The 27,214-nt window shown below is 38.1% G+C and overlaps 1 protein-coding gene across 1 annotated transcript in view; it reads right to left on the bottom strand.

Moving 5' to 3' along the window:
* The window catches only part of LOC121370241 (glutamine-dependent NAD(+) synthetase-like), a 159,887-nt gene that overhangs the window by 102,535 nt on the left and 30,138 nt on the right, over positions 1–27,214 (bottom strand). The window contains exons 4-5 of the mRNA XM_041495365.1: positions 9,510–9,678; positions 6,353–6,488 (exon numbers count right to left, since the gene is read on the bottom strand). Of these exons, the coding sequence (XP_041351299.1) occupies positions 6,353–6,488; positions 9,510–9,678 (305 nt within the window). The remainder of the gene's footprint in view (positions 1–6,352; positions 6,489–9,509; positions 9,679–27,214) is intronic.

Raw genomic sequence — 27,214 nt, 5'->3', positions numbered from 1 at the left:
TTTATATATTAAAAACGCGTATTTTTACAATGATGGTACCCGTACAAGATGTAAATAATATAACGGCTCAATGAGATGACAACAAACAAGATGTAAATAATGTAACGGATGTAAATAATGTAACGGCTTAATGAGAAGACAACAAACAAGATGTAAATAATGTAACGGCTTAATGAGAAGACAACAAACAAGATGTAAATAATATAACGGCTCAATGAGAAGACAACAAACAAGATGTAAATAATGTAACGGCTCAATGAGAAGACAACAAACAAGATGTAAATAATGTAACGGCTCAATGAGAAGACAACAAACAAGATGTAAATAATGTAACGGCTCAATGAGAAGACAACAAACAAGATGTAAATAATATAACGGCTCAATGAGAAGACAACAAACAAGATGTAAATAATGTAACGGATGTAAATAATGTAACGGCTTAATGAGAAGACAACAAACAAGATGTAAATAATGTAACGGCTTAATGAGAAGACAACAAACAAGATGTAAATAATGTAACGGCTTAATGAGAAGACAACAAACAAGATGTAAATAATGTAACGGCTTAATGAGAAGACAACAAACAAGATGTAAATAATATAACGGCTCAATGAGAAGACAACAAACAAGATGTAAATAATGTAACGGCTCAATGAGAAGACAACAAACAAGATGTAAATAATATAACGGCTCAATGAGAAGACAACAAACAAGATGTAAATAATGTAACGGCTCAATGAGAAGACAACAAACAAGATGTAAATAATGTAACGGCTTAATGAGAAGACAACAAACAAGATGTAAATAATGTAACGGCTCAATGAGAAGACAACAAACAAGATGTAAATAATATAACGGCTCAATGAGAAGACAACAAACAAGATGTAAATAATGTAACGGCTTAATGAGAAGACAACAAACAAGATGTAAATAATGTAACGGCTTAATGAGAAGACAACAAACAAGATGTAAATAATGTAACGGCTTAATGAGAAGACAACAAACAAGATGTAAATAATATAACGGCTCAATGAGAAGACAACAAACAAGATGTAAATAATGTAACGGCTCAATGAGAAGACAACAAACAAGATGTAAATAATGTAACGGCTCAATGAGAAGACAACAAACAAGATGTAAATAATGTAACGGATGTAAATAATGTAACGGCTTAATGAGAAGACAACAAACAAGATGTAAATAATGTAACGGATGTAAATAATGTAACGGCTTAATGAGAAGACAACAAACAAGATGTAAATAATGTAACGGCTTAATGAGAAGACAACAAACAAGATGTAAATAATGTAACGGCTCAATGAGAAGACAACAAACAAGATGTAAATAATGTAACGGCTCAATGAGAAGACAACAAACAAGATGTAAATAATGTAACGGCTCAATGAGAAGACAACAAACAAGATGTAAATAATATAACGGCTTAATGAGAAGACAACAAACAAGATGTTAATAATATAACGGCTTAATGAGAAAAGACAAAAAAACAAAAACAAAACAACAGCCAAAACATCCTAAACAAACAAGCAAAAGAAAAGTAAAGGTATAAAAGCCAAAATAAATTGTTCTTCACATGCATTATGCAATGAATACATGTATACATGTCTGGAATAAGTGACCAGTCACCAACTTTGTCCATACAATAAATTGTTCTTCACATGCATTATGCAATGAATCAATGAATAAGAAGACAACAATAAATTGTTCTTCACATGCATTATGCAATGAATACATGTATACATGCCTGGAATAAGTGAGAAGACCAACAATACAATTGTTCTTCACATGCATTATGCAATGAATACATGTATACATGCCTGGAATAAGTGACCAGTCACCAACTTTGTCCATACAATAAATTGTTCTTCACATGCATTATGCAATGAATACATGTATACATGTCTGGAATAAGTGACCAGTCACCAACTTTGTCCATACAATAAATTGTTCTTCACATGCATTATGCAATGAATACATGTATACATGTCTGGAATAAGTGACCAGTCACCAACTTTGTCCATACAATAAATTGTTCTTCACATGCATTATGCAATGAATACATGTATACACTGGAATAAGTGACCAGTCACCAACTTTGTCCATACAATAAATTGTTCTTCACATGCATTATGCAATGAATACATGTATACATGTCTGGAATAAGTGACCAGTCACCAACTTTGTCCATACAATAAATTGTTCTTCACATGCATTATGCAATGAATACATGTATACATGCCTGGAATAAGTGACCAGTCACCAACTTTGTCCATACAATAAATTGTTCTTCACATGCATTATGCAATGAATACATGTATACATGCCTGGAATAAGTGACCAGTCACCAACTTTGTCCATACAATAAATTGTTCTTCACATGCATTATGCAATGAATACATGTATACATGTCTGGAATAAGTGACCAGTCACCAACTTTGTCCATACAATAAATTGTTCTTCACATGCATTATGCAATGAATACATGTATACATGTCTGGAATAAGTGACCAGTCACCAACTTTGTCCATACAATAAATTGTTCTTCACATGCATTATGCAATGAATACATGTATACATGTCAATAAGTTCACCAACTTTGTCCATACAATAAATTGTTCTTCACATGCATTATGCAATGAATACATGTATACATGAATACTGGAATAAGTGACCAGTCACCAACTTTGTCCATACAATAAATTGTTCTTCACATGCATTATGCAATGAATACATGTATACATGCCTGGAATAAGTGACCAGTCACCAACTTTGTCCATACAATAAATTGTTCTTCACATGCATTATGCAATGAATACATGTATACATGCCTGGAATAAGTGACCAGTCACCAACTTTGTCCATACAATAAATTGTTCTTCACATGCATTATGCAATGAATACATGTATACATGTCTGGAATAAGTGACCAGTCACCAACTTTGTCCATACAATAAATTGTTCTTCACATGCATTATGCAATGAATACATGTATACATGTCTGGAATAAGTGACCAGTCACCAACTTTGTCCATACAATAAATTGTTCTTCACATGCATTATGCAATGAATACATGTATACATGTCTGGAATAAGTGACCAGTCACCAACTTTGTCCATACAATAAATTGTTCTTCACATGCATTATGCAATGAATACATGTATACATGCCTGGAATAAGTGACCAGTCACCAACTTTGTCCATACAATAAATTGTTCTTCACATGCATTATGCAATGAATACATGTATACATGCCTGGAATAAGTGACCAGTCACCAACTTTGTCCATACAATAAATTGTTCTTCACATGCATTATGCAATGAATACATGTATACATGCCTGGAATAAGTGACCAGTCACCAACTTTGTCCATACAATAAATTGTTCTTCACATGCATTATGCAATGAATACATGTATACATGTCTGGAATAAGTGACCAGTCACCAACTTTGTCCATACAATAAATTGTTCTTCACATGCATTATGCAATGAATACATGTATACATGTCTGGAATAAGTGACCAGTCACCAACTTTGTCCATACAATAAATTGTTCTTCACATGCATTATGCAATGAATACATGTATACATGTCTGGAATAAGTGACCAGTCACCAACTTTGTCCATACAATAAATTGTTCTTCACATGCATTATGCAATGAATACATGTATACATGCCTGGAATAAGTGACCAGTCACCAACTTTGTCCATACAATAAATTGTTCTTCACATGCATTATGCAATGAATACATGTATACATGCCTGGAATAAGTGACCAGTCACCAACTTTGTCCATACAATAAATTGTTCTTCACATGCATTATGCAATGAATACATGTATACATGTCTGGAATAAGTGACCAGTCACCAACTTTGTCCATACAATAAATTGTTCTTCACATGCATTATGCAATGAATACATGTATACATGTCTGGAATAAGTGACCAGTCACCAACTTTGTCCATACAATAAATTGTTCTTCACATGCATTATGCAATGAATACATGTATACATGCCTGGAATAAGTGACCAGTCACCAACTTTGTCCATACAATAAATTGTTCTTCACATGCATTATGCAATGAATACATGTATACATGCCTGGAATAAGTGACCAGTCACCAACTTTGTCCATACAATAAATTGTTCTTCACATGCATTATGCAATGAATACATGTATACATGCCTGGAATAAGTGACCAGTCACCAACTTTGTCCATACAATAAATTGTTCTTCACATGCATTATGCAATGAATACATGTATACATGTCTGGAATAAGTGGCCAGTCACCAACTTTGTCCATACAATAAATTGTTCTTCACATGCATTATGCAATGAATACATGTATACATGTCTGGAATAAGTGACCAGTCACCAACTTTGTCCATACAATAAATTGTTCTTCACATGCATTATGCAATGAATACATGTATACATGTCTGGAATAAGTGACCAGTCACCAACTTTGTCCATACAATAAATTGTTCTTCACATGCATTATGCAATGAATACATGTATACATGCCTGGAATAAGTGACCAGTCACCAACTTTGTCCATACAATAAATTGTTCTTCACATGCATTATGCAATGAATACATGTATACATGTATACATGCCTGGAATAAGTGACCAGTCACCAACATACAATAAATTGTTCGTCACATGCATTATGCAATGAATACATGTATACATGCCTGGAATAAGTGACTAGTCACCAACTTTGTCCATACAATAAATTGTTCTTCACATGCATTATGCAATGAATACATGTATACATGCCTGGAATAAGTGACCAGTCACCAACTTTGTCCACACAATAAATTTTTCTTCACATGCATTATGCAATGAATACATGTATACATGTCTGGAATAAGTGGCCAGTCACCAACGTTTTCTGTACAAATTTGTCATTTGACACGCTTTGACAGTCACAAACTTTATATCAGTAATCATTTTGTCTGACACAAAATTAAGTATAATGGTATAATTACTTTAGTAAATTATGGCACACAGACCAAAACTTTACAAACTTATTAGTCATAATTGTTGAAAGCAATACTTTATGTAATATCATAGTGCAATGCCTACTTGTTTTGGTTCACTGATTATGCACAGACACATAGTGTGTTCAGTATAAGGTTATTACAGTGAATCTTCTTACACATACAATACATTTACTGACCCGTAACTTGTTTTGGTTCACTGATTATGCAGACATATAGTGTGTTCAGTATAAGGTTATTACAGTGAATCTTCTTACACATACAATACATTTACTGACCCGTAACTTGTTTTGGTTCACTGATTATGCACAGACATCGTGTGTTCAGTATAAGGTTATTACAGTGAATCTTCTTACACATACAATACATTTATTGACCCGTAACTTGTTTTGGTTCACTGATTATGCACAGACATCGTGTGTTCAGTATAAGGTTATTACAGTGAATCTTCTTACACATACAATACATTTACTGACCCGTAACTTGTTTTGGTTCACTGATTATGCAGACATATAGTGTGTTCAGTATAAGGTTATTACAGTGAATCTTCTTACACATACAATACATTTACTGACCCGTAACTTGTTTTGGTTCACTGATTATGCAGACATATAGTGTGTTCAGTATAAGGTTATTACAGTGAATCTTCTTACACATACAATACATTTACTGACCCGTAACTTGTTTTGGTTCACTGATTATGCACAGACATCGTGTGTTCAGTATAAGGTTATTACTGTGAATCTTCTTACACATACAATACATTTACTGACCCGTAACTTGTTTTGGTTCACTGATTATGCACAGACATCGTGTGTTCAGTATAAGGTTATTACAGTGAATCTTCTTACACATACAATACATTTACTGACCCGTAACTTGTTTTGGTTCACTGATTATGCAGACATATAGTGTGTTCAGTATAAGGTTATTACAGTGAATCTTCTTACACATACAATACATTTACTGACCCGTAACTTGTTTTGGTTCACTGATTATGCACAGACATATAGTGTGTTCAGTATAAGGTTATTACTGTGAATCTTCTTACACATACAATACATTTACTGACCCGTAACTTGTTTTGGTTCACTGATTATGCACAGACATCGTGTGTTCAGTATAAGGTTATTACTGTGAATCTTCTTACACATACAATACATTTACTGACCCGTAACTTGTTTTGGTTCACTGATTATGTACAGACATATAGTGTGTTCAGTATAAGGTTATTACTGTGAATCTTCTTACACATACAATACATTTACTGACCCGTAACTTCTTTTGAGTGGTATAAACGTTACAAACAAGTATACATGCAAATACCTGAACATTTTGAAGAGCTAAGTTTTCTCGAAGACTGCCGCCATGAACTTTGAACTTGGGCACCACACACAATGCAGCAGTGAAGATGGTGAGAACAGCAGCTACCGCAACATCAATACAAATACTTAAGTGATAGCTGAAAACCAAATACAGGAGTACATTGTTAGCCATCATGCTTTAATTAATATTAATTAATTAAAATAACAGTGATGTTGAAAATGAAAATTATATCATAACTAAGAGTACAACATACTATGTATTATAAGAGCAAACAACTTGTACAAGTGATGGGTTAACAAGAGTCAAATCCACCAATGTGGATATCACATTATTGTATGTTTGTAAGAGCTAACAACTTGTACAAGTGATGGGCTAACAACAGTCAAATCCACCAATGTGGATATCACATTATTGTATGTTTATAAGAGCTAACAACTTGTACAAGTGATGGGTTAACAACAGTCAAATCCACCAATGTGGATATCACATTATTGTATGTTTATAAGAGCTAACAACTTGTACAAGTGATGGGTTAACAAGAGTCAAATCCACCAATGTGGATATCACATTATTGTATGTTTGTAAGAGCTAACAACTTGTACAAGTGATGGGTTAACAACAGTCAAATCCACCAATGTGGATATCACATTATTGTATGTTTGTAAGAGCTAACAACTTGTACAAGTGATGGGTTAACAACAGTCAAATCCACCAATGTGGATATCACATTATTGTATGTTTATAAGAGCTAACAACTTGTACAAGTGATGGGTTAACAACAGTCAAATCCACCAATGTGGATATCACATTATTGTATGTTTATAAGAGCTAACAACTTGTACAAGTGATGGGTTAACAACAGTCAAATCCACCAATGTGGATATCACATTATTGTATGTTTATAAGAGCTAACAACTTGTACAAGTGATGGGTTAACAACAGTCAAATCCACCAATGTGGATATCACATTATTGTATGTTTATAAGAGCTAACAACTTGTACAAGTGATGGGTTAACAGGAGTCAAATCCACCAATGTGGATATCACATTATTGTATGTTTGTAAGAGCTAACAACTTGTACAAGTGATGGGTTAACAACAGTCAAATCCACCAATGTGGATATCACATTATTGTATGTTTCACATATTTGAATAAATCTGTCTTGCATGGAACCACTGATATTATGACAACACAAAATCCAACGATTAATTGGATGTATATTTTACCACATTTTTGGTTATTTCAACATACAATTATCCTTGTCGAGTGGTAATTAAAACATAGGAACATTTGTGCAGTTGACAGATCTACTTGATCATAGTCGATTTGTTTTCTTAAAATGGTCTTACATGCAAAAATTAATACATTCAATATTAAGAAAATAAAGACTTACAACACATTTATTTTTGTGTTTCTTAATTTAATAAATTCTCAAATAACACCACAATTAACCCATGAACTAAGCATTTCATCTCCAATGTGATGCCCAGGACAATGAGGGGCAATCAACAAGCAGCCAGTCTTAATTTACTGCCTTGTCTCTTCATGAATAGGCATCCCTTAATCTCATGTCAGCCAATTTTGAAGCAGTTTGTTTAATCCATAAATAAAAATGTTAGATCTTTTTCTTTTCTTATTTCTGTGAATTGTTGGTGGTGCATGGTAACAATTGAACAAAAGCTGATAGTGCTATTTTCAGAGGGATCTTTTGATCTCCTGACTGTTTGTCTTTTGATCTCCTGACTGTTTGTCTTTTGATCTCCTGACTGTTTGTCTTTGCCTCCATTATGAGGCTCACATGCATTATGATGATTTATCCTTAAATACTGACCAACGATAAGTAAAACTTTGAGTTACAAATACACATCATGGAAGATGCTATTTGCTCAAGTCTGGAAGGGGATGGGGATCTTTTGAATTTAATGGTTGGCCCATTTCAATGAACCAAATTGCCAACGAAGAAAACCGAAAGGTACATGTTTGTTCAGTTCTTACATAATAACAATAGACAGTAATTAAGTGTTCCCAAATTTAGTAATACATCAAATATTTCTATGTTAGTTCGCTGATATTATGTTCCTAACCTTGAATTACCTGCTCTTTTAATCAATACATCTTTTTGTTGGTTGTGGAAATGTGCTTCAGTAATATCCTTACAAACATTGAACCAATGTGCAAAATACATCGGCAAAAGTATCACATGCGCTGTTTACGAATAAGCAATCTTCGAAAAGTAATGGGCTGCGTTCAGCCAGACTGAGCGGAAAAACGTCCACCCGACTGGTTTGTGCGGTTCACGGTAAACCAAATGGTCATGGTAAGTTTTTCACGTGCGTACATGTACATACCACGAAAGCTTCACGCACAAATGTTACGCGCTTAATCCAAATGGCCACATTGGAAACCAATCAAATAGTTTGTGAACGTTAGCGAAACATTTGCTGGCTGAACTTGGGGTTGGTAAGACACCTAAAAAAACACTGACTGTAAAGAAAAAATGGAACCAACAAAGTTCTAGAAAAACTATTTTTGTGTGGTTTTTTGGCTTTAAAATTGGATAAATGGTTACTAACAAATTGGTTATTCTTTCCAGTAAATAGTAAGGGTTGTTTGTTTTTGTCCAATCCATATATAGTTAGTAGCAAATGACACAGAATTGTATATTCCAACACTGTTGATAAAGTTCTGTAAAAATGTTTAGAATCGGAGGATTCCTGTGGACCGCTTCCATGGGAATCCATGCGGCTTCTCGTCAAATTTTTAGCCCTGCTAAACTCTTATCATGTAACACTAAACTGTTATCATGTTAATTTAACACTAAAATGTTACTTGTTATTTACATAAACACTAAACTTTTATGTTAATATAACACTAAACTCTTATCATGTAACTTGTTATTAACATAACACTAAACTCTTATCATGTAACAGTAAACTCTTATCATGTTAATATAACACTTAAAATTCTTATCATGTAACTTGTTATTAACATAACACTAAACTCTTATTATGTAACACTAAACTCTTATCATGTTAATATAACACTAAAATCTTATCATGTAACTTGTTATTAACATAACACTAAACTCTTATCATGTAACAATAAACTCTTATCATGTTAATATAACACTAAACTCTTTATCATGTTACATATTACCTCCCAATCTGCTTGGCGAGGTTTGCTGCTCGGGTCTTTGTGTCGACAGAGCTGTTTTCTGAACCCATGTAGCAGGTGGTAAACAGCCTGTTAGCCAACTCCTCTGGATCTGATGGTAGATAGCCCTCTTCTCCCACTATACGCTCAACATCAGCAATCACAGTTTTATCTATAACAATACACACCCGATATTAACAATAACAGTTTTATCTATAACAATACACACCCAATATCAAGTCACAGTTTTATCTATAACCAACAATATACACCCAATATTAACAATAAGTTTTATTTATAACCAACAACACATACTCAATATCAACAATCACAGTTTTATCTATAACCAACAATACACACTAGATATCAAAAACCACAGTTTTATCTACAACCAACAATACATACTAGATATCAAAGACCAGTTTTATCTATAACCAACAATACCCGATATTAACAATCAGTTTTATCTACCATCAACAATACACACCCATTATCAATAATCACAGTTTTATCTATAACCAACAATACACACCTGATATCAACAGTGAGTTTTATCTATAACCAACAATACACACCCAATATCAACAACACCCAATATCAACAATGACAGTTTCGTCTATAATAATAAACACTAGATATCGATGTCCAGTTTTATTTATAATAATACACACTATATATCAACGACTACATTTTTATCTATAACCAATAATACACACTAGATATCAACCATCAGTTTTATCTATAACCAATAATACACACCAGATATCAATAACCACAGGCCTCGGTGGTGCCATCATTAAGCACTGGGTTCACAGCCTGGTACCGCCTCCCAATAAGAACAAGTTTTAACAAGACAATGTGTATTGCAAGACCACAATACCCTCTTCACTCTCACTAACCACTTACATCTAACAACTAACCCATTGTCCTGGACAGACAGCCCAGATAGCTGAAGTGTGCCCAGGACAGCATACTTGAATCTTAATTGGATATAAGCACGAAAATAAGTTCAAATGAAAATGAAATAAAAATCAATGACCAGTTTCATCTATAACAATACAGACTAGATATCAATGACCACAATTTTTATCTATAACCAATAATATACACCAGATATCAGTGACACCAGTTTCATCTATAACAATACATACTAGATATCAATGACCACTTTTATTTATAACATCACACATAATTTATAACAATACACACTAGATATCAATGACCAGTTTTATCTATAACAATACACACTAGATATCAATGACAAGTTTTATCTATAACAATACTATAGATATCAATGACCAGTTTTATCTATAACAATACACACTAGATATCAATGACCAGTTTTATCTATAACAATACACACTAGATATCAAATGACCAGTTGTATCTATAACAATACACACTAGATATCAATGACCAGTTTTATCTATAACAATACACACTAGATATCAATGACCAGTTTTATCTATAACAATACACACTAGATATCAATGACCCGTTTTATCTATAACAATACTATAGATATCAATGACCAGTTTTATCTATAACAATACACACTAGATATCAATGACAAGTTTTATCTATAACAATACTATAGATATCAATGACCAGTTTTATCTATAACAATACACACTAGATATCAATGACCAGTTTTATCTATAACAATACACACTAGATATCAAATGACCAGTTTTATCTATAACAATACACACTAGATATCAATGACCAGTTTTATCTATAACAATACACACTAGATATCAATGACCCGTTTTATCTATAACAATACTATAGATATCAATGACCAGTTTTATCTATAACAATACACACTAGATATCAAATGACCAGTTTTATCTATAACAATACACACTAGATATCAATGACCAGTTTTATCTATAACAATACACACTAGATATCAATGACCCGTTTTATCTATAACAATACTATAGATATCAATGACCAGTTTTATCTATAACAATATACACTAGATATCAATGACCAGTTTTATCTATAACAATACTATAGATATCAATGACCAGTTTTATCTATAACAATACACACTAGATATCAATGACCAGTTTTATCTATAACAATACTATAGATATCAATGACCAGTTTTATCTATAGATAACAATACACACTAGATGTCAATTACCAGTTTTATCTATAACAATACACACTAGATATCAATGACAACAGCTGTATCTACAACCAACAATATATACTAGACATAACAATTAGTCTTATCTATAATAATACACACTAACATTAATCTGTTTTAATATATAATAATACAATAAACATCTGTTGCTATATCTATAATAATACATACAAGACATTTGCTTTCAGGTTTATCCATAATACACAATATATGTGTAAATGTCAGATTGAATGTTTAATACACAATATATGTGTAAATGTCAGATTGAATGTTTAATACACAATATGTGTAAATGTCAGATTGAATGTTTAATACACAATATATGTGTAAATGTCAGATTGAATGTTTAATACACAATATATGTGTAAATGTCAGATTGAATGTTTAATACACAATATATGTGTAAATGTCAGATTGAATGTTTAATACACAATATATGTGTAAAAGTCAGAATGAATGTTTAATACACAATATATGTGTAAATGTCAGACTGAATTTTTAACGACATCGAAAGACGAACAATACATCAGCTATTGATTGTCAAACAAAGGTAAATACAAAAATAAATTAATGAACAATATCAGTATAAAAATTAAATGTTAAATTGAAACACAGTATTAAAGAGCTGTGCAAAAAATAGAAATATGACAGGTAGGTAGCGTAGTATCTCAAAGAAATTTCAACACAAGATCATGATGGAATTGAAATGATTCCAACACATTTCTCCAACCAAATATATCTTTTCTATTTTGCTTAAAATGATTGCACTTTACCAAAATGTGGCAAACTGTCCAAGTACACTGACACAGTGCTCATTGATGTAAAGAATTTTTTTTTTTCATAATAAATGAATGCATCAAGTACATGTATGTATGACTGATGTGAGCACACCAGACAATTTCATCCTTCATGCACCGCCTATAGCAATACAGCCACTCTTCCTGGACCACCTATAGCAAGACAACCACTCTTCCTGGACCGCCTATAGCAAGACAACCACTCTTCCTGGACCGCCTATAGCAAGACAACCACTCTTCCTGGACCGCCTATAGCAAGACAACCACTCTTCCTGGACCACCTATAGCAATACAGCCACTCTTCCTGGACCGCCTATAGCAAGACAACCACTCTTCCTGGACCGCCTATAGCAAGACAACCACTCTTCCTGGACCGCCTATAGCAATACAGCCACTCTTCCTGCACTGCCTATAGCAAGACAACCACTCTTCCTGGACCGCCTATAGCAATACAGCCACTCTTCCTGGACCGCCTATAGCAATACAGCCACTCTTCCTGCACTGCCTATAGCAAGACAACCACTCTTCCTGGACCGCCTATAGCAAGACAACCACTCTTCCTGGACCGCCTATAGCAAGACAACCACTCTTCCTGGACCGCCTATAGCAATACAGCCACTCTTCCTGCACCGCCTATAGCAAGACAACCACTCTTCCTGGACCGCCTATAGCAAGACAACCACTCTTCCTGGACCGCCTATAGCAAGACAACCACTCTTCCTGGACCGCCTATAGCAAGACAACCACTCTTCCTGGACCGCTTATAGCAATACAGCCACTCTTCCTGCACCGCCTATAGCAAGACAACCACTCTTCCTGACCCGCCTATAGCAAGACAGCCACTCTTCCTGGACCACCTATAGCAAGACAGCCACTCTTCCTGGACCGCCTATAGCAATACAGCCACTCTTCCTGCACCGCCTATAGCAATACAGCCACTCTTCCTGCACCGCCTATAGCAAGACAGCCTCTCTTCCTGGACCGCCTACAGCAAGACAGCCACTCTTCCTGCACCGCCTACAGCAAGACAGCCACTCTTCCTGCACCGCCTATAGCAAGACAGCCACTCTTCCTGGACCGCCTAGAGCAAGACAGCCACTCTTCCTGCACCGCCTATAGCAATACAGCCACTCTTCCTGCACCGCCTATAGCAAGACAACCACTCTTCCTGCACTGCCTATAGCAAGACAACCACTCTTCCTGCACCGCCTATAGCAATACAGCCACTCTTCCTGCACCACCTATAGCAAGACAGCCACTCTTCCTGCACCGCCTATAGCAAGACAGCCACTCTTCCTGCACCGCCTATAGCAAGACAGCCTCTCTTCCTGCACCGCCTACAGCAAGACAGCCACTCTTCCTGCACCGCCTATAGCAAGACAACCACTCTTCCTGGACCGCCTACAGCAAGACAGCCACTCTTCCTGCACCGCCTATAGCAATACAGCCACTCTTCCTGCACCGCCTATAGCAAGACAACCACTCTTCCTGCACCGCCTATAGCAAGACAACCACTCTTCCTGCACCGCCTATAGCAATACAGCCACTCTTCCTGGACCGCCTATAGCAATACAGCCACTCTTCCTGGACCGCCTATAGCAAGACAGCCACTCTTCCTGCACCGCCTATAGCAAGACAGCCACTCTTCCTGGACCGCCTATAGCAATACAGCCACTCTTCCTGCACCGCCTATAGCAAGACAACCACTCTTCCTGGACCGCCTATAGCAATACAGCCACTCTTCCTGCACCGCCTATAGCAATACAGCCACTCTTCCTGCACCGCCTATAGCAATACAGCCACTCTTCCTGCACCGCCTATAGCAAGACAACCACTCTTCCTGGACCGCCTATAGCAAGACAACCACTCTTCCTGGACCGCCTATAGCAATACAGCCACTCTTCCTGGATAGGCTATAGCAAGACAACCACTCTACCTGGACCACCTATAGCAATACAGCCACTCTTCCTGGACCACCTATAGCAATACAGCCACTCTACCTGGACCACCTATAGCAATACAGCCACTCTTCCTGGACCACCTATAGCAATACAGCCACTCTTCCTGGACCACCTATAGCAATACAGCCACTCTTCCTGGACCGCCTATAGCAATACAGCCACTCTTCCTGGACCGCCTATAGCAAGACAGCCACTCTTCCTGCACCGGCTATAGCAATGCAGCCACTCTTCCTGGACTGGCTATAGCAAGACAGCCACTCTTCCTGGACTGCCTATAGTAAGACAGCCACTCTTCCTGGACTGCCTATAGCGAGACAGCCACTCTTCCTGCACTGCCTATAGGGACACAGCCACTCTTTCCGGACTGCCTATAGGGAGACAGCCACTCTTTCCGGACTGCCTATAGCGAGACAGCCACTCTTCCTGCACTGCCTATAGGGACACAGCCACTCTTTCCGCACTGTCTATAGCGAGACAGCCACTTTTCCTGGACTGGCTTGACAGAATGAACGTTGTTTTCAACCACACCATTCCAATCATCTTGCCAAGTTAAAAAGACATATTGGTTAATATTAAGTTTAAAATCAGTGTAAGGCACACCAACTCTGGCATGTGACAAATCCAAACCAGACTTTACAGCTGAATCCGCATTTACCATACACTAACATGGCTGGGTGCACAACAAAATACGTCTTTATTGGCAATAGATAAGAAGAAGCCTATCTGCCTATACAGCTGCCCTATTTGTTTTAATCTAGTGTCGTCGTTAAATAAAACAAACTTTACTTCTTTTTTTCTTTTTTTGCCAGTAGCACATGTAGATAATTCATTAGCTTGTAAAGACCATATCCTTGATATTTAATTTAATAGAAATTTAAAAATTCCAAAACATCTCTCCATTACTTTGTGAAGATTGCCTTGAAGAACCATACAGTACCAAGTGTCAGAACTATTTGATCATAGCTCTAAAAGATAGACTTTTAAAATTTCAATGGTAAATTTCTATTTCAAATTTTTAAATTAAAGAATTTCCTCTCTATTTGTTTGTGAAGTGTACCCCTCAAAATATGTATACTAAGTTTCAGAACTATCCAATTTCCTCAATATTAGTTTGAATAATAAATAATAAAAGTTAATCAAAATTCACAATTAAACATTTCTAAAATATCTCTATTAGTTTGTAGATGGTGCCCCAGAGGATCACTGTACCAAGTTTCAGAACAATCCAATCAGAACTGTAGAATAGAGACTTCGAAGGTAAAGTTGATGGTCGGATGGACAAAATGGATGGACGGATGGATGCCGCACAAATGGGTATTACGAAAGCCCCTCTGTAAGTTAGACCAGGTCAGGGCTGGGGTTGGTGTTAAAGCTCCTCTGTAAGTTAGACCAGGTCAGGGCTGGGGTTGGTGTTAAAGATCCTCTGTAAGTTAGACCAGGTCAGGACTGGGGTTGGTGTTAAAGATCCTCTGTAAGTTAGACCAGGTCAGGACTGGGGTTGGTGTTAAAGATCCTCTGTAAGTTAGACCAGCTCAGGGCTGGGGTTGGTGTTAAAGATCCTCTGTAAGTTAGACCAGCTCAGGGCTGGGGTTGGTGTTAAAGATCCTCTGTAAGTTAGACCAGGTCAGGGCTGGGGTTGGTGTTAAAGCTCCTCTGGCAAACAGGTTAGACCAGGTCAGGGCTGGGGTTGGTGTTAAAGATCCTCTGTACGTTAGACCAGGTCATGGCTGGGGTTGGTGTTAAAGATCCTCTGTAAGTTAGACCAGGTCATGGCTGGGGTTGGTGTTAAAGATCCTCTGTAAGTTAGACCAGGTCATGGCTGGGGTTGGTGTTAAAGATCCTCTGTAAGTTAGACCAGGTCAGGACTGGGGTTGGTGTTAAAGCTCCTCTGTAAGTTAGACCAGGTCAGGGCAGGAGTGGGTGTTAAAGATCCTCTGACAAACAGCTTAGACCAGGTCAGGGCAGGAGTGGGTGTTAAAGATCCTCTGACAAACAGCTTAGACCAGGTCAGGGCAGGAGTGGGTGTTAAAGATCCTCTGACAAACAGCTTAGACCAGGTCAGGGCAGGAGTGGGTGTTAAAGCTCCTCTGTAAGTTAGACCAGGTCAGGACTGGGGTTGGTGTTAAAGCTCCTCTGTAAGTTAGACCAGGTCAGGGCAGGAGTGGGTGTTAAAGCTCCTCTGTAAGTTAGACCAGGTCAGGGCAGGAGTGGGTGTTAAAGATCCTCTGACAAACAGCTTAGACCAGGTCAGGGCAGGAGTGGGTGTTAAAGCTCCTCTGTAAGTTAGACCAGGTCAGGACTGGGGTTGGTGTTAAAGCTCCTCTGTAAGTTAGACCAGGTCAGGGCTGGGGTTGGTGTTAAAGCTCCTCTGTAAGTTAGACCAGGTCAGGGCAGGAGTGGGTGTTAAAGCTCCTCTGTAAGTTAGACCAGGTCAGGGCAGGAGTGGGTGTTAAAGATCCTCTGACAAACAGCTTAGACCAGGTCAGGGCAGGAGTGGGTGTTAAAGCTCCTCTGTAAGTTAGACCAGGTCAGGGCAGGAGTGGGTGTTAAAGATCCTCTGACAAACAGCTTAGACCAGGTCAGGGCAGGAGTGGGTGTTAAAGCTCCTCTGTAAGTTAGACCAGGTCAGGGCTGGGGTTGGTGTTAAAGATCCTCTGTAAGTTAGACCAGGTCAGGGCTGGGGTTGGTGTTAAAGATCCTCTGTAAGTTAGACCAGGTCAGGACTGGGGTTGGTGTTAAAGCTGCTCTGTAAGTTAAGACCAGGTCAGGACTGGGGTTGGTGTTAAAGCTCCTCTGTAAGTTAGACCAGCTCAGGGCTGGGGTTGGTGTTAAAGCTCCTCTGTAAGTTAGACCAGCTCAGGGCTGGGGTTGGTGTTAAAGATCCTCTGTAAGTTAGACCAGCTCAGGGCTGGGGTTGGTGTTAAAGATCCTCTGTAAGTTAGACCAGCTCAGGGCTGGGGTTGGTGTTAAAGCTCCTCTGTAAGTTAGACCAGGTCAGGGCTGGGGTTGGTGTTAAAGATCCTCTGTAAGTTAGACCAGCTCAGGGCTGGGGTTGGTGTTAAAGATCCTCTGTAAGTTAGACCAGGTCAGGGCTGGGGTTGGTGTTAAAGATCCTCTGACAAACAGCTTAGACCAGGTCAGGGCTGGGGTTGGTGTTAAAGCTCCTCTGTAAGTTAGACCAGGTCAGGGCTGGGGTTGGTGTTAAAGATCCTCTGTAAGTTAGACCAGCTCAGGGCTGGGGTTGGTGTTAAAGATCCTCTGTAAGTTAGACCAGGTCAGGGCTGGGGTTGGTGTTAAAGATCCTCTGACAAACAGCTTAGACCAGGTCAGGGCTGGGGTTGGTGTTAAAGATCCTCTGTAAGTTAGACCAGGTCAGGGCTGGGGTTGGTGTTAAAGCTCCTCTGTAAGTTAGACCAGGTCAGGGCTGGGGTTGGTGTTAAAGATCCTATGTAAGTTAGACCAGGTCAGGACTGGGGTTGGTGTTAAAGATCCTATGTAAGTTAGACCAGGTCAGGGCTGGGGTTGGTGTTAAAGATCCTCTGTAAGTTAGACCAGGTCAGGGCTGGGGTTGGTGTTAAAGATCCTCTGACAAACAGGTTAGACCAGGTCAGGACTGGGGTTGGTGTTAAAGCTGCTCTGTAAGTTAGACCAGGTCAGGACTGGGGTTGGTGTTAAAACTGCTCTGTAAGTTAGACCAGGTCAGGACTGGAGTTGGTGTTAAAGCCCCTCTGTAAGTTAGACCAGGTCAGGATGGGTTGTTGTTAAACTAATGGCAGTGTTAGAAACAAGCATGTATAACTGATGGGATTGTTAGAAACAAACATGTATAACTGATGCCAGTGTTAGAAACAAGCATGTATAACTGATGCCAGTGTCAGTAACAAGCATGTGTTACTGATGCCAGTGTCAGTAACAAGCATGTATAACTGATGCCAGTGTTAGAAACAAGCATGTATAACTGGTGCCAGTGTCAGTAACAAGCATGTATAACTGATTACAGTGTCAGAAACAAGCATGTATATCTGATGCCAGTGTCAGAAACAAGCATGTATAACTGATGTCAGTGTTAGAAACAGGCATGTATAACTGATGTTAGTGTCAGTAACAAACATGTATAACTGATGTGAGTGTTAGAAACAAACATGTATAACTGATGCCAGTGTCAGTAACAAGCATGTATAACTGATGACAGTGTCAGTAACAAGCATGTATAACTAATGTCAGTGTCAGTAACAAGCATATATAACTAATGTCAGTGTCAGAAACAAGCATGTATAACTAATGTCAGTGTCAGTAACAAGCATGTATAACTAATGTCAGTGTCAGAAACAAGCATGTATAACTAATGTCAGTGTCAGTAACAAGCATGTATAACTAATGTCAGTGTCAGTAACAAGCATGTATAAGTAATGACAGTGTCAGTAACAAGCATATATAACTAATGCCAGTGTCAGTAACAAGCATGTATAACTCATGACAGTGTCAGTAACAAGCATGTATAACCAATGCCAGTGTCAGAAACAAGCATATATAACTAATGTCAGTGTCAGTAACAAGCATGTATAACTGATGACAGTGTCAGTAACAAGCATATATAACTAATGTCAGTGTCAGAAACAAGCATGTATAACTAATGTCAGTGTCAGTAACAAGCATGTATAACTAATGTCAGTGTCAGAAACAAGCATGTATAACTAATGTCAGTGTCAGTAACAAGCATGTATAACTAATGTCAGTGTCAGAAACAAGCATGTATAACTAATGTCAGTGTCAGTAACAAGCATGTATAACTAATGTCAGTGTCAGTAACAAGCATGTATAAGTAATGACAGTGTCAGTAACAAGCATATATAACTAATGCCAGTGTCAGTAACAAGCATGTATAACTCATGACAGTGTCAGTAACAAGCATGTATAACCAATGCCAGTGTCAGAAACAAGCATATATAACTAATGTCAGTGTCAGTAACAAGCATGTATAACTGATGACAGTGTCAGTAACAAGCATATATAACTAATGTCAGTGTCAGAAACAAGCATGTATAACTAATGTCAGTGTCAGTAACAAGCATATATAACTAATGCCAGTGTCAGTAACAAGCATGTATCACTCATGACAGTGTCAGTAACAAGCATGTATAACTGATGCCAGTGTCAGTAACAAGCATGTATAACTGATGGCAGTGTCAGTAACAAGCATCTATAACTAATGCCAGTGTCAGTAACAAGCATGTATAACTAATGCCAGTGTCAGTAACAAGCATGTATAACTGATGACAGTGTCAGTAACAAGCATGTATAACTAATGCCAGTGTCAGAAACAAGCATGTATAGCTGATGCCAGTGTTAGAAACAAGCATGTATAACTAATGACAGTGTCAGAAACAAGCATGTATAGCTGATGCCAGTGTCAGTAACAAACATGTATAACTGATGCCAGTGTCAGAAACAAGCATGTATAACTGATGCCAGTGTCAGAAACAAGCATGTATAACTGATGCCAGTGTTAGAAACAAGCATGTATAACTGATGCCAGTGTCAGAAACAAGCATGTATAACTGATGCCAGTGTCAGTAACAAACATGTATAACTGATGCCAGTGTCAGAAACAAGCATGTATAACTGATGACAGTGTCAGTAACAAACATGTATTACTGATGCCAGTGTCAGTAACAAACATGTATAACTGATGACAGTGTCAGAAACAAGCATGTATAACTAATGTCAGTGTCAGTAACAAGCATGTATAACTAATGTCAGTGTCAGAAACAAGCATGTATAACTAATGTCAGTGTCAGTAACAAGCATGTATAACTAATGTCAGTGTCAGTAACAAGCATGTATAAGTAATGACAGTGTCAGTAACAAGCATATATAACTAATGCCAGTGTCAGTAACAAGCATGTATAACTCATGACAGTGTCAGTAACAAGCATGTATAACCAATGCCAGTGTCAGAAACAAGCATATATAACTAATGTCAGTGTCAGTAACAAGCATGTATAACTGATGACAGTGTCAGTAACAAGCATATATAACTAATGTCAGTGTCAGAAACAAGCATGTATAACTAATGTCAGTGTCAGTAACAAGCATGTATAACTAATGTCAGTGTCAGAAACAAGCATGTATAACTAATGTCAGTGTCAGTAACAAGCATGTATAACTAATGTCAGTGTCAGTAACAAGCATGTATAAGTAATGACAGTGTCAGTAACAAGCATATATAACTAATGCCAGTGTCAGTAACAAGCATGTATAACTCATGACAGTGTCAGTAACAAGCATGTATAACCAATGCCAGTGTCAGAAACAAGCATATATAACTAATGTCAGTGTCAGTAACAAGCATGTATAACTGATGACAGTGTCAGTAACAAGCATATATAACTAATGTCAGTGTCAGAAACAAGCATGTATAACTAATGTCAGTGTCAGTAACAAGCATGTATAACTAATGTCAGTGTCAGAAACAAGCATGTATAACTAATGTCAGTGTCAGTAACAAGCATATATAACTAATGCCAGTGTCAGTAACAAGCATGTATCACTCATGACAGTGTCAGTAACAAGCATGTATAACTGATGCCAGTGTCAGTAACAAGCATGTATAACTGATGGCAGTGTCAGTAACAAGCATCTATAACTAATGCCAGTGTCAGTAACAAGCATGTATAACTAATGCCAGTGTCAGTAACAAGCATGTATAACTGATGACAGTGTTAGAAACAAGCATGTATAACTAATGACAGTGTCAGAAACAAGCATGTATAGCTGATGCCAGTGTCAGTAACAAACATGTATAACTGATGCCAGTGTCAGAAACAAGCATGTATAACTGATGCCAGTGTCAGAAACAAGCATGTATAACTGATGCCAGTGTTAGAAACAAGCATGTATAACTGATGCCAGTGTCAGAAACAAGCATGTATAACTGATGCCAGTGTCAGTAACAAACATGTATAACTGATGCCAGTGTCAGAAACAAGCATGTATAACTGATGACAGTGTCAGTAACAAACATGTATTACTGATGCCAGTGTCAGTAACAAACATGTATAACTGATGCCAGTGTCAGCAACAAATTATTGTATTATACCAGGACAGGGAGCTACCCATTAGGCGGGAGCTTTATGGGGTGGTGAACTCCTTTATGATGTTAAGAACAAAACCGACTCCCTGTCGACTTTAGGGAGCTACCCATTAGGCGGGAGCTTCATGGGGTGGTATTGTCCTTGATGACACCAGATAATTCACTGACTCCCTGTTGAGCAGTATAGTGTACGAGTAGTAAGGCTGATAACTGAGGATGCATTGCAAACACATTCAGCGGGAGCTTCATGGGCTGCATCCATGTACATTGTAATTACTGCCCATTTGGCGGGAGCTTTATGGGCATTACTATTTGTGAAATATCTATGTTTAAGAAGTTACATATTTATCCATAGAATTAATATCTATGTTATCTTATACAGACCACTTGAGGCGAAAGATGCCCAAATGAAGTAGAAATTGAAAATGTCTGCTGAATTCCCCACAAGTTATAGTTATAGGAAATATGTGACATACCTACATGTATAACTTTATAACAGTTATGTAGAGTCGGTGCATTGTGCTTTATAAATTGTCAGTTTAATGCAATGTTCAGTTTTGAGTAATTTGGTGTGACTTACAGCTTAGTCTGTATGTAGGTCCACCTAGTCCTGAATCACTAAGACTATATCCTTGACATGGAGTATTGAGCCTGTTTGAGTACATCAACAGGAGTTCTGATGTATCGTTGATAACAGTCAGAAGACCATCGACCTAAGGTTTTGATCAAGTGGTCCTCCACTCTGGCTTTAGCAGCCGAGGTTGCCGCACCAATCCGAAAAGAATGGCCACTGTATCCAGATGAATCTATTCCTAGGAACTGGAACACCTCATTTAAATATCCCAAAAATACCCTTCTAGAGAGAGCTTCTCCTGTTGTTGTGATAAACAGTGGGTCTGTAGATCTGTTATGGAATGGTAAAAGTGATCGCACCTTGTGATAAGTTTTAAAGGCCTGATAAGGACAGGTCCTCCCTTGTTTTGGAACACTTGCACAGTCACCCCCTTTCTACATGGGTCTGTTTTCGATCTCTTAAGACTAACCAACACACTACTGCTCTCATGATGAAACTGTAGATCTTCCACACACAGGTCAGTTGTAGGGTCAAAAGAAGAATTTCCTGTTGTAAATTCCCCACATCTCAAGAACCCATAGAAAGCTAATGTGAACACTGCACACAATGAACAGGTGTAGTTGTCAAACAAAGTTGGAGTTAATGCTTGACACATTTGTTCCAGTATTTTTCTTGTGATCGGAAGTCTTAACTGAGATAGTTTCCCCTGTAATTTCTTTACTGCCTGTAATGTTGCTGTAAGACGTGCTAGCGGAAGTCCTTCTTTTAAGAAAGGGTTGTGTCCCTTCCACATATAATGATACCTAATGCCGCAGAGATACATTTTTATTGTGCTTATTTGTAATTTTAGATTTGTGAAGCAGTGTGCTACATAATAAATTAAAATATCTTCTGATATCGGTGGCATAAGTGTGTGGTTCCATGTAACACCATTTAACAGATGAAATCGTTTGAAACTTTCAAAACCTGTGTTGTATGCATCCCTGGTTTTAGGTGCTACCGAGTTCTCCCACAACATGTGAACAGTTTCCCCTAGGGTAACATTACCACTGAGGGTGGAGGGCATGGGTGTGGTTGTCTCTCTGCTCTGGGTGCTGTATGAAGGAATCTGGATATCTGTGAACGAGACAAAAAATCAGCTAGGGTATTCTGTTTACCGGGAACATGTTTTGCATAGACAGACACAAAAATTGTTTTGCATAGAACACAGAGTAAGTCTACGCATCAGTCGCATGATCACTGGTGATTTAGATCGGCCTTTATTGATGATATGTACTGTTCCAATGTTATCAGAATAAAAGAGTACTTTCTTTTTCTCCCAGAATTTGCCCCAGAGAATAACTGCCACCACTATAGGATAGAGTTCCATGAATGACATGGATGCTGCTTTATTCCCTGCGAGCACCGTCTTTAACTCAGCTGTCCACATTGATGAAAACCACTTTTCCTTAAAATATCCACCAAAGCCTAAAGTGGAAGATGCATCAGTGTACAACTCAATGTCTACGGCTTGTGTACAGTGACGGGCATAAAACATGGATATACCATTCCAATGCTCTAAGAATTCTCTCCACATGGTGATATCCCTCTGACATTCCTTATTTAAATGTACATGGTGGTGCAGTTTAGTAACTTGAGTCGAGAGCCCAATTAGATATGACACAAATGATCTTCCTGGCAAAATTATTCTTGAAGCAAAATTCAAATGTCCTAAGAGTTGTAATAATTCTCTTTTAGTACAACTACGTTTACCTACGATGGTATCCAAAAATGTCATAATTCTACAAATTTTCTCCTGAGGTAAACGAGCTTCCATTTTGTTTGTATCCAGTATTATTCCTAGATATTCAAGAACAGTAACAGGACCTTCTGTCTTGTGTTTGGCTAGAGGAATATTAAGACGATGAAATATTGTGGTCAGTAGTGCCATGGTTCTCTCCCCTTCCCCGTTTGGTCTGTCAATAGTTAGAAAATCATCTAATAAATGAAATATTACTTCTATTCCATAGTTATTATTGGCAATCCAACATATAGCCTGTGATAGTTTGTCAAATAAAGCTGGACTAGAACGACATCCAAATGCTAACCTGTGGTAAAAGTAAAACAAGCCCTTCCATCTAATCCCAAATAGGTGCCACTGGTCTTTTCTAATGGGAAGTAATTTAAATGCATCACTAATGTCCGTTTTGCATAGCAAAGAATTCCTTCCAAAGTTTTGAATAACTTTTATAGCATCATCTACTTTAACATATATGAAAGTGAACATAGTTCTTTGTCAATTGTTTCATTAATGCTGATATGGAACGGGTTGTCATGAGGAGCAGACAGATCTACAATTAGCCTTTTCTTATTTGTGTACTTTCCAGTAGCCACTCCAATTGGACTAACCCGAAATACATTGAATGGAGGAGAATCGAATGGACCTAAAAGAAAACCTTTACTACATTCTTTTGATATTAGGTCACTTACAATATCTGGTTGTTGTGTGGCAGTCAAAAGATTTTTACACTCTAATACACACGTAGGAAAGCGAGAAACTAATGTGTCAAATCCATGTTTACAGCCATTGCACAGTTGTGTAACAAATTCTTTGTTGGGATGATGTTGCAACTCATACTGCAATCTGTCAACATTGATAGGGCTTGAAACAGATGGCAGTCAATCTGACTTTGCTAGACAAGTGGCTGCACTGTGGGTAGCTTTTGTCACCTTACATTTTGAACACATGTGTGGAAATGGGCATTCATGACGTGTACATTTCCCTTCATTAAAGTTATTGCACACTTCTTTCCCATTCACTGAAATCCTTGTTCTACCTTGTTTGTCTCTACCCTCTTTGTTGAATTTGCTGTTCCTATTCATGCCCATGTAGCTACTGTATTGAACGCCAGAATTTAGTCTGTCACACTGATTGGTAGCATGCGTTACACTAGAGCAAAGTTCACAGGTTCTTGCCCTTCTTCCTGCTGTTACCAACCCATACAATCTCATGTCCATCAGTGACCAGTCTACTTTTGTATTATTTTGTCTCAAGGCTTCAGCACATTTAGCCGAAAAAAGTTTATGGTAGTCATAGAATGCATTCCCATGGCTATTGTGTATGTTAATTATGATACCTTCATACAAATCCATTTCCTTTTGGCGTTGGGGAAAGGCATCACACATGATTCGTTTATATTTTCCGAATGCAGTGAGAAATTCTGAAAGGGACAGAGTATCGGATAATCGTCGATCAGCTATTCTATTGTGTAAGTTTCCTGTTTTGGGGCTTTCCAACTGGTATCCCGGAATTAACAGCATAGATAAGTTTACATCCTTACCTTCGATAATCAGCCTCCTCAGGCTTGGTGATACTATGTCCATATGTGGCAAGAGGTCCGGGGGAACCCCATATGTTTTGTTTGTTCCACTTTCTGCCAGACTGTTCAGCGCTGACTGCAAGTTATGATTCCCAGCCACGAGAGCTGATCCACTTGCTGCTTCTGGTGTTCTGCCTTTTACAGCTGTTTGTAACTGTTGAATCTGCTGTTGAAGTGACAACATTGTCTGTAAAATCAGAGGTGCTGCCATGTTGTTCAAGTCACTTGGCTGAAGCACACTTCTCTCAGGCTCTTTCTGTGTACATGGTGGTATAGTATCTTCATGTACTGGAACACATTCCATCTCCTGTTGAGAATCTATCTATGTTGGAATACTTCTTTCAACATCATCTTCTGGTGTCCTGTCACATTACACTCTTTGTTTCGGTTCTGCTGGAAGAGTTTCCTCAATGTAATTTTTGAAAGTCCAACTGGTATTCTAATTCCTAGCTTTTCCAATTAATTTTTTAAATGTCCAGTAGTCCAGTTTTCAGGATTGCACCAATCATAGGGTTTTTTGGGTCTAGAACGCGTTCTTTTGATTGCCCTATCCATGTTAAAATTGGCAAGATTTTGAAATTTTAAAGTTCTCAGAATTAAAAAAATACTGTAATCAGAGAGTTGTGAATGTCTTGATCTACAGTAGCTACAAGAACAATGCAACAACAAGAGCCTGGCACTAGCTCCCAGGGACCAGAAGATCATGTGACTGGATTAGCCAATGAACTTGCACTGTAAGCTTACAAGCATGCATACTTGACCTCTATCTCTGGATGAGCACCCAGCTGGGTTACCTGCAGCTCCTAGCAGTCTATTTTTATCTCTAGCACTAGTAACAGTGTACATGGGCTTGTCTATAGATATACATGTGAATACATGTAACTGGGCTTGTACTGACCATAGGTGTAGCAAGCAGTTGGCCATGCATCATGCTTGTATAAAACTGGTTTATATTTTATATAAACCCTGATAACTGATGACAGTGTTAGAAACAAACATGTATAACTGATGCCAGTGTTAGAAACAAGCATGTATAACTGATGACAGTGTTAGAAACAAGCATGTATAACTGATGAATAGGGGTAACTTCGGACTTTGGTAACTTCGGCCTGGTAACTTCGGCCCCGAGTAATCTCGGCCCCAGGTAATCTCGGACCCCATTGTCTTAGTGAAGAGGAATTCCGATGACATTTTTCTACTGGTTTCGATGGCGCAGTGCCTAAGCAAACGTTGGTCTTACATGGATGACAGGTACAGGGTTCGCATCCTGGTACCAGCTCCTAATAAGTTTGAAAGTGGCATCCATATACCAAGTCTTGGCGTTTCCTAAAATTTGCAGTTGTTCGTCAGTGGCGAACATAAGATGTCGCGCGTTATCAATGGCGATATCTTTTCGTATGAAGCCATTTGGTATGTGATCATACTTTAATATGAAACCCAAATCTTCAGGATCCTTGGGTCTGCGTTTTTGCCGATGGTTGTTAGCGTTTCTGACAATGTAATTAATATGTTGAAGCGCAGGACATGGATCAGTATCAGGTAGGTAGTCACGAAGAAGGTGTTCAACTATGGACCCTGCTGACTTGAACGGGTTATCCGTGGCCTCAACCTTGGCAGTGCAAGCAATGGAAGCCGCAATGTCTGCGCCTGGCTGTGGCGGGTGAACATGTTCCCGAAGACATGGTCTAAACTCTCCTCCAAACTGACGAACTGTAGCATAACAATACGTAATCTTATTGCGGACCGAGCAGCGCCATGTGGTTGAG

Source organism: Gigantopelta aegis, chromosome 4, assembly GCF_016097555.1.
Source record: "Gigantopelta aegis isolate Gae_Host chromosome 4, Gae_host_genome, whole genome shotgun sequence".
Lineage (NCBI taxonomy): Eukaryota > Metazoa > Mollusca > Gastropoda > Neomphalida > Peltospiridae > Gigantopelta > Gigantopelta aegis.
The sequence above is the reverse complement of the archived record's forward strand: the minus strand, read 5'-3'. Positions and strand labels throughout refer to the sequence as shown.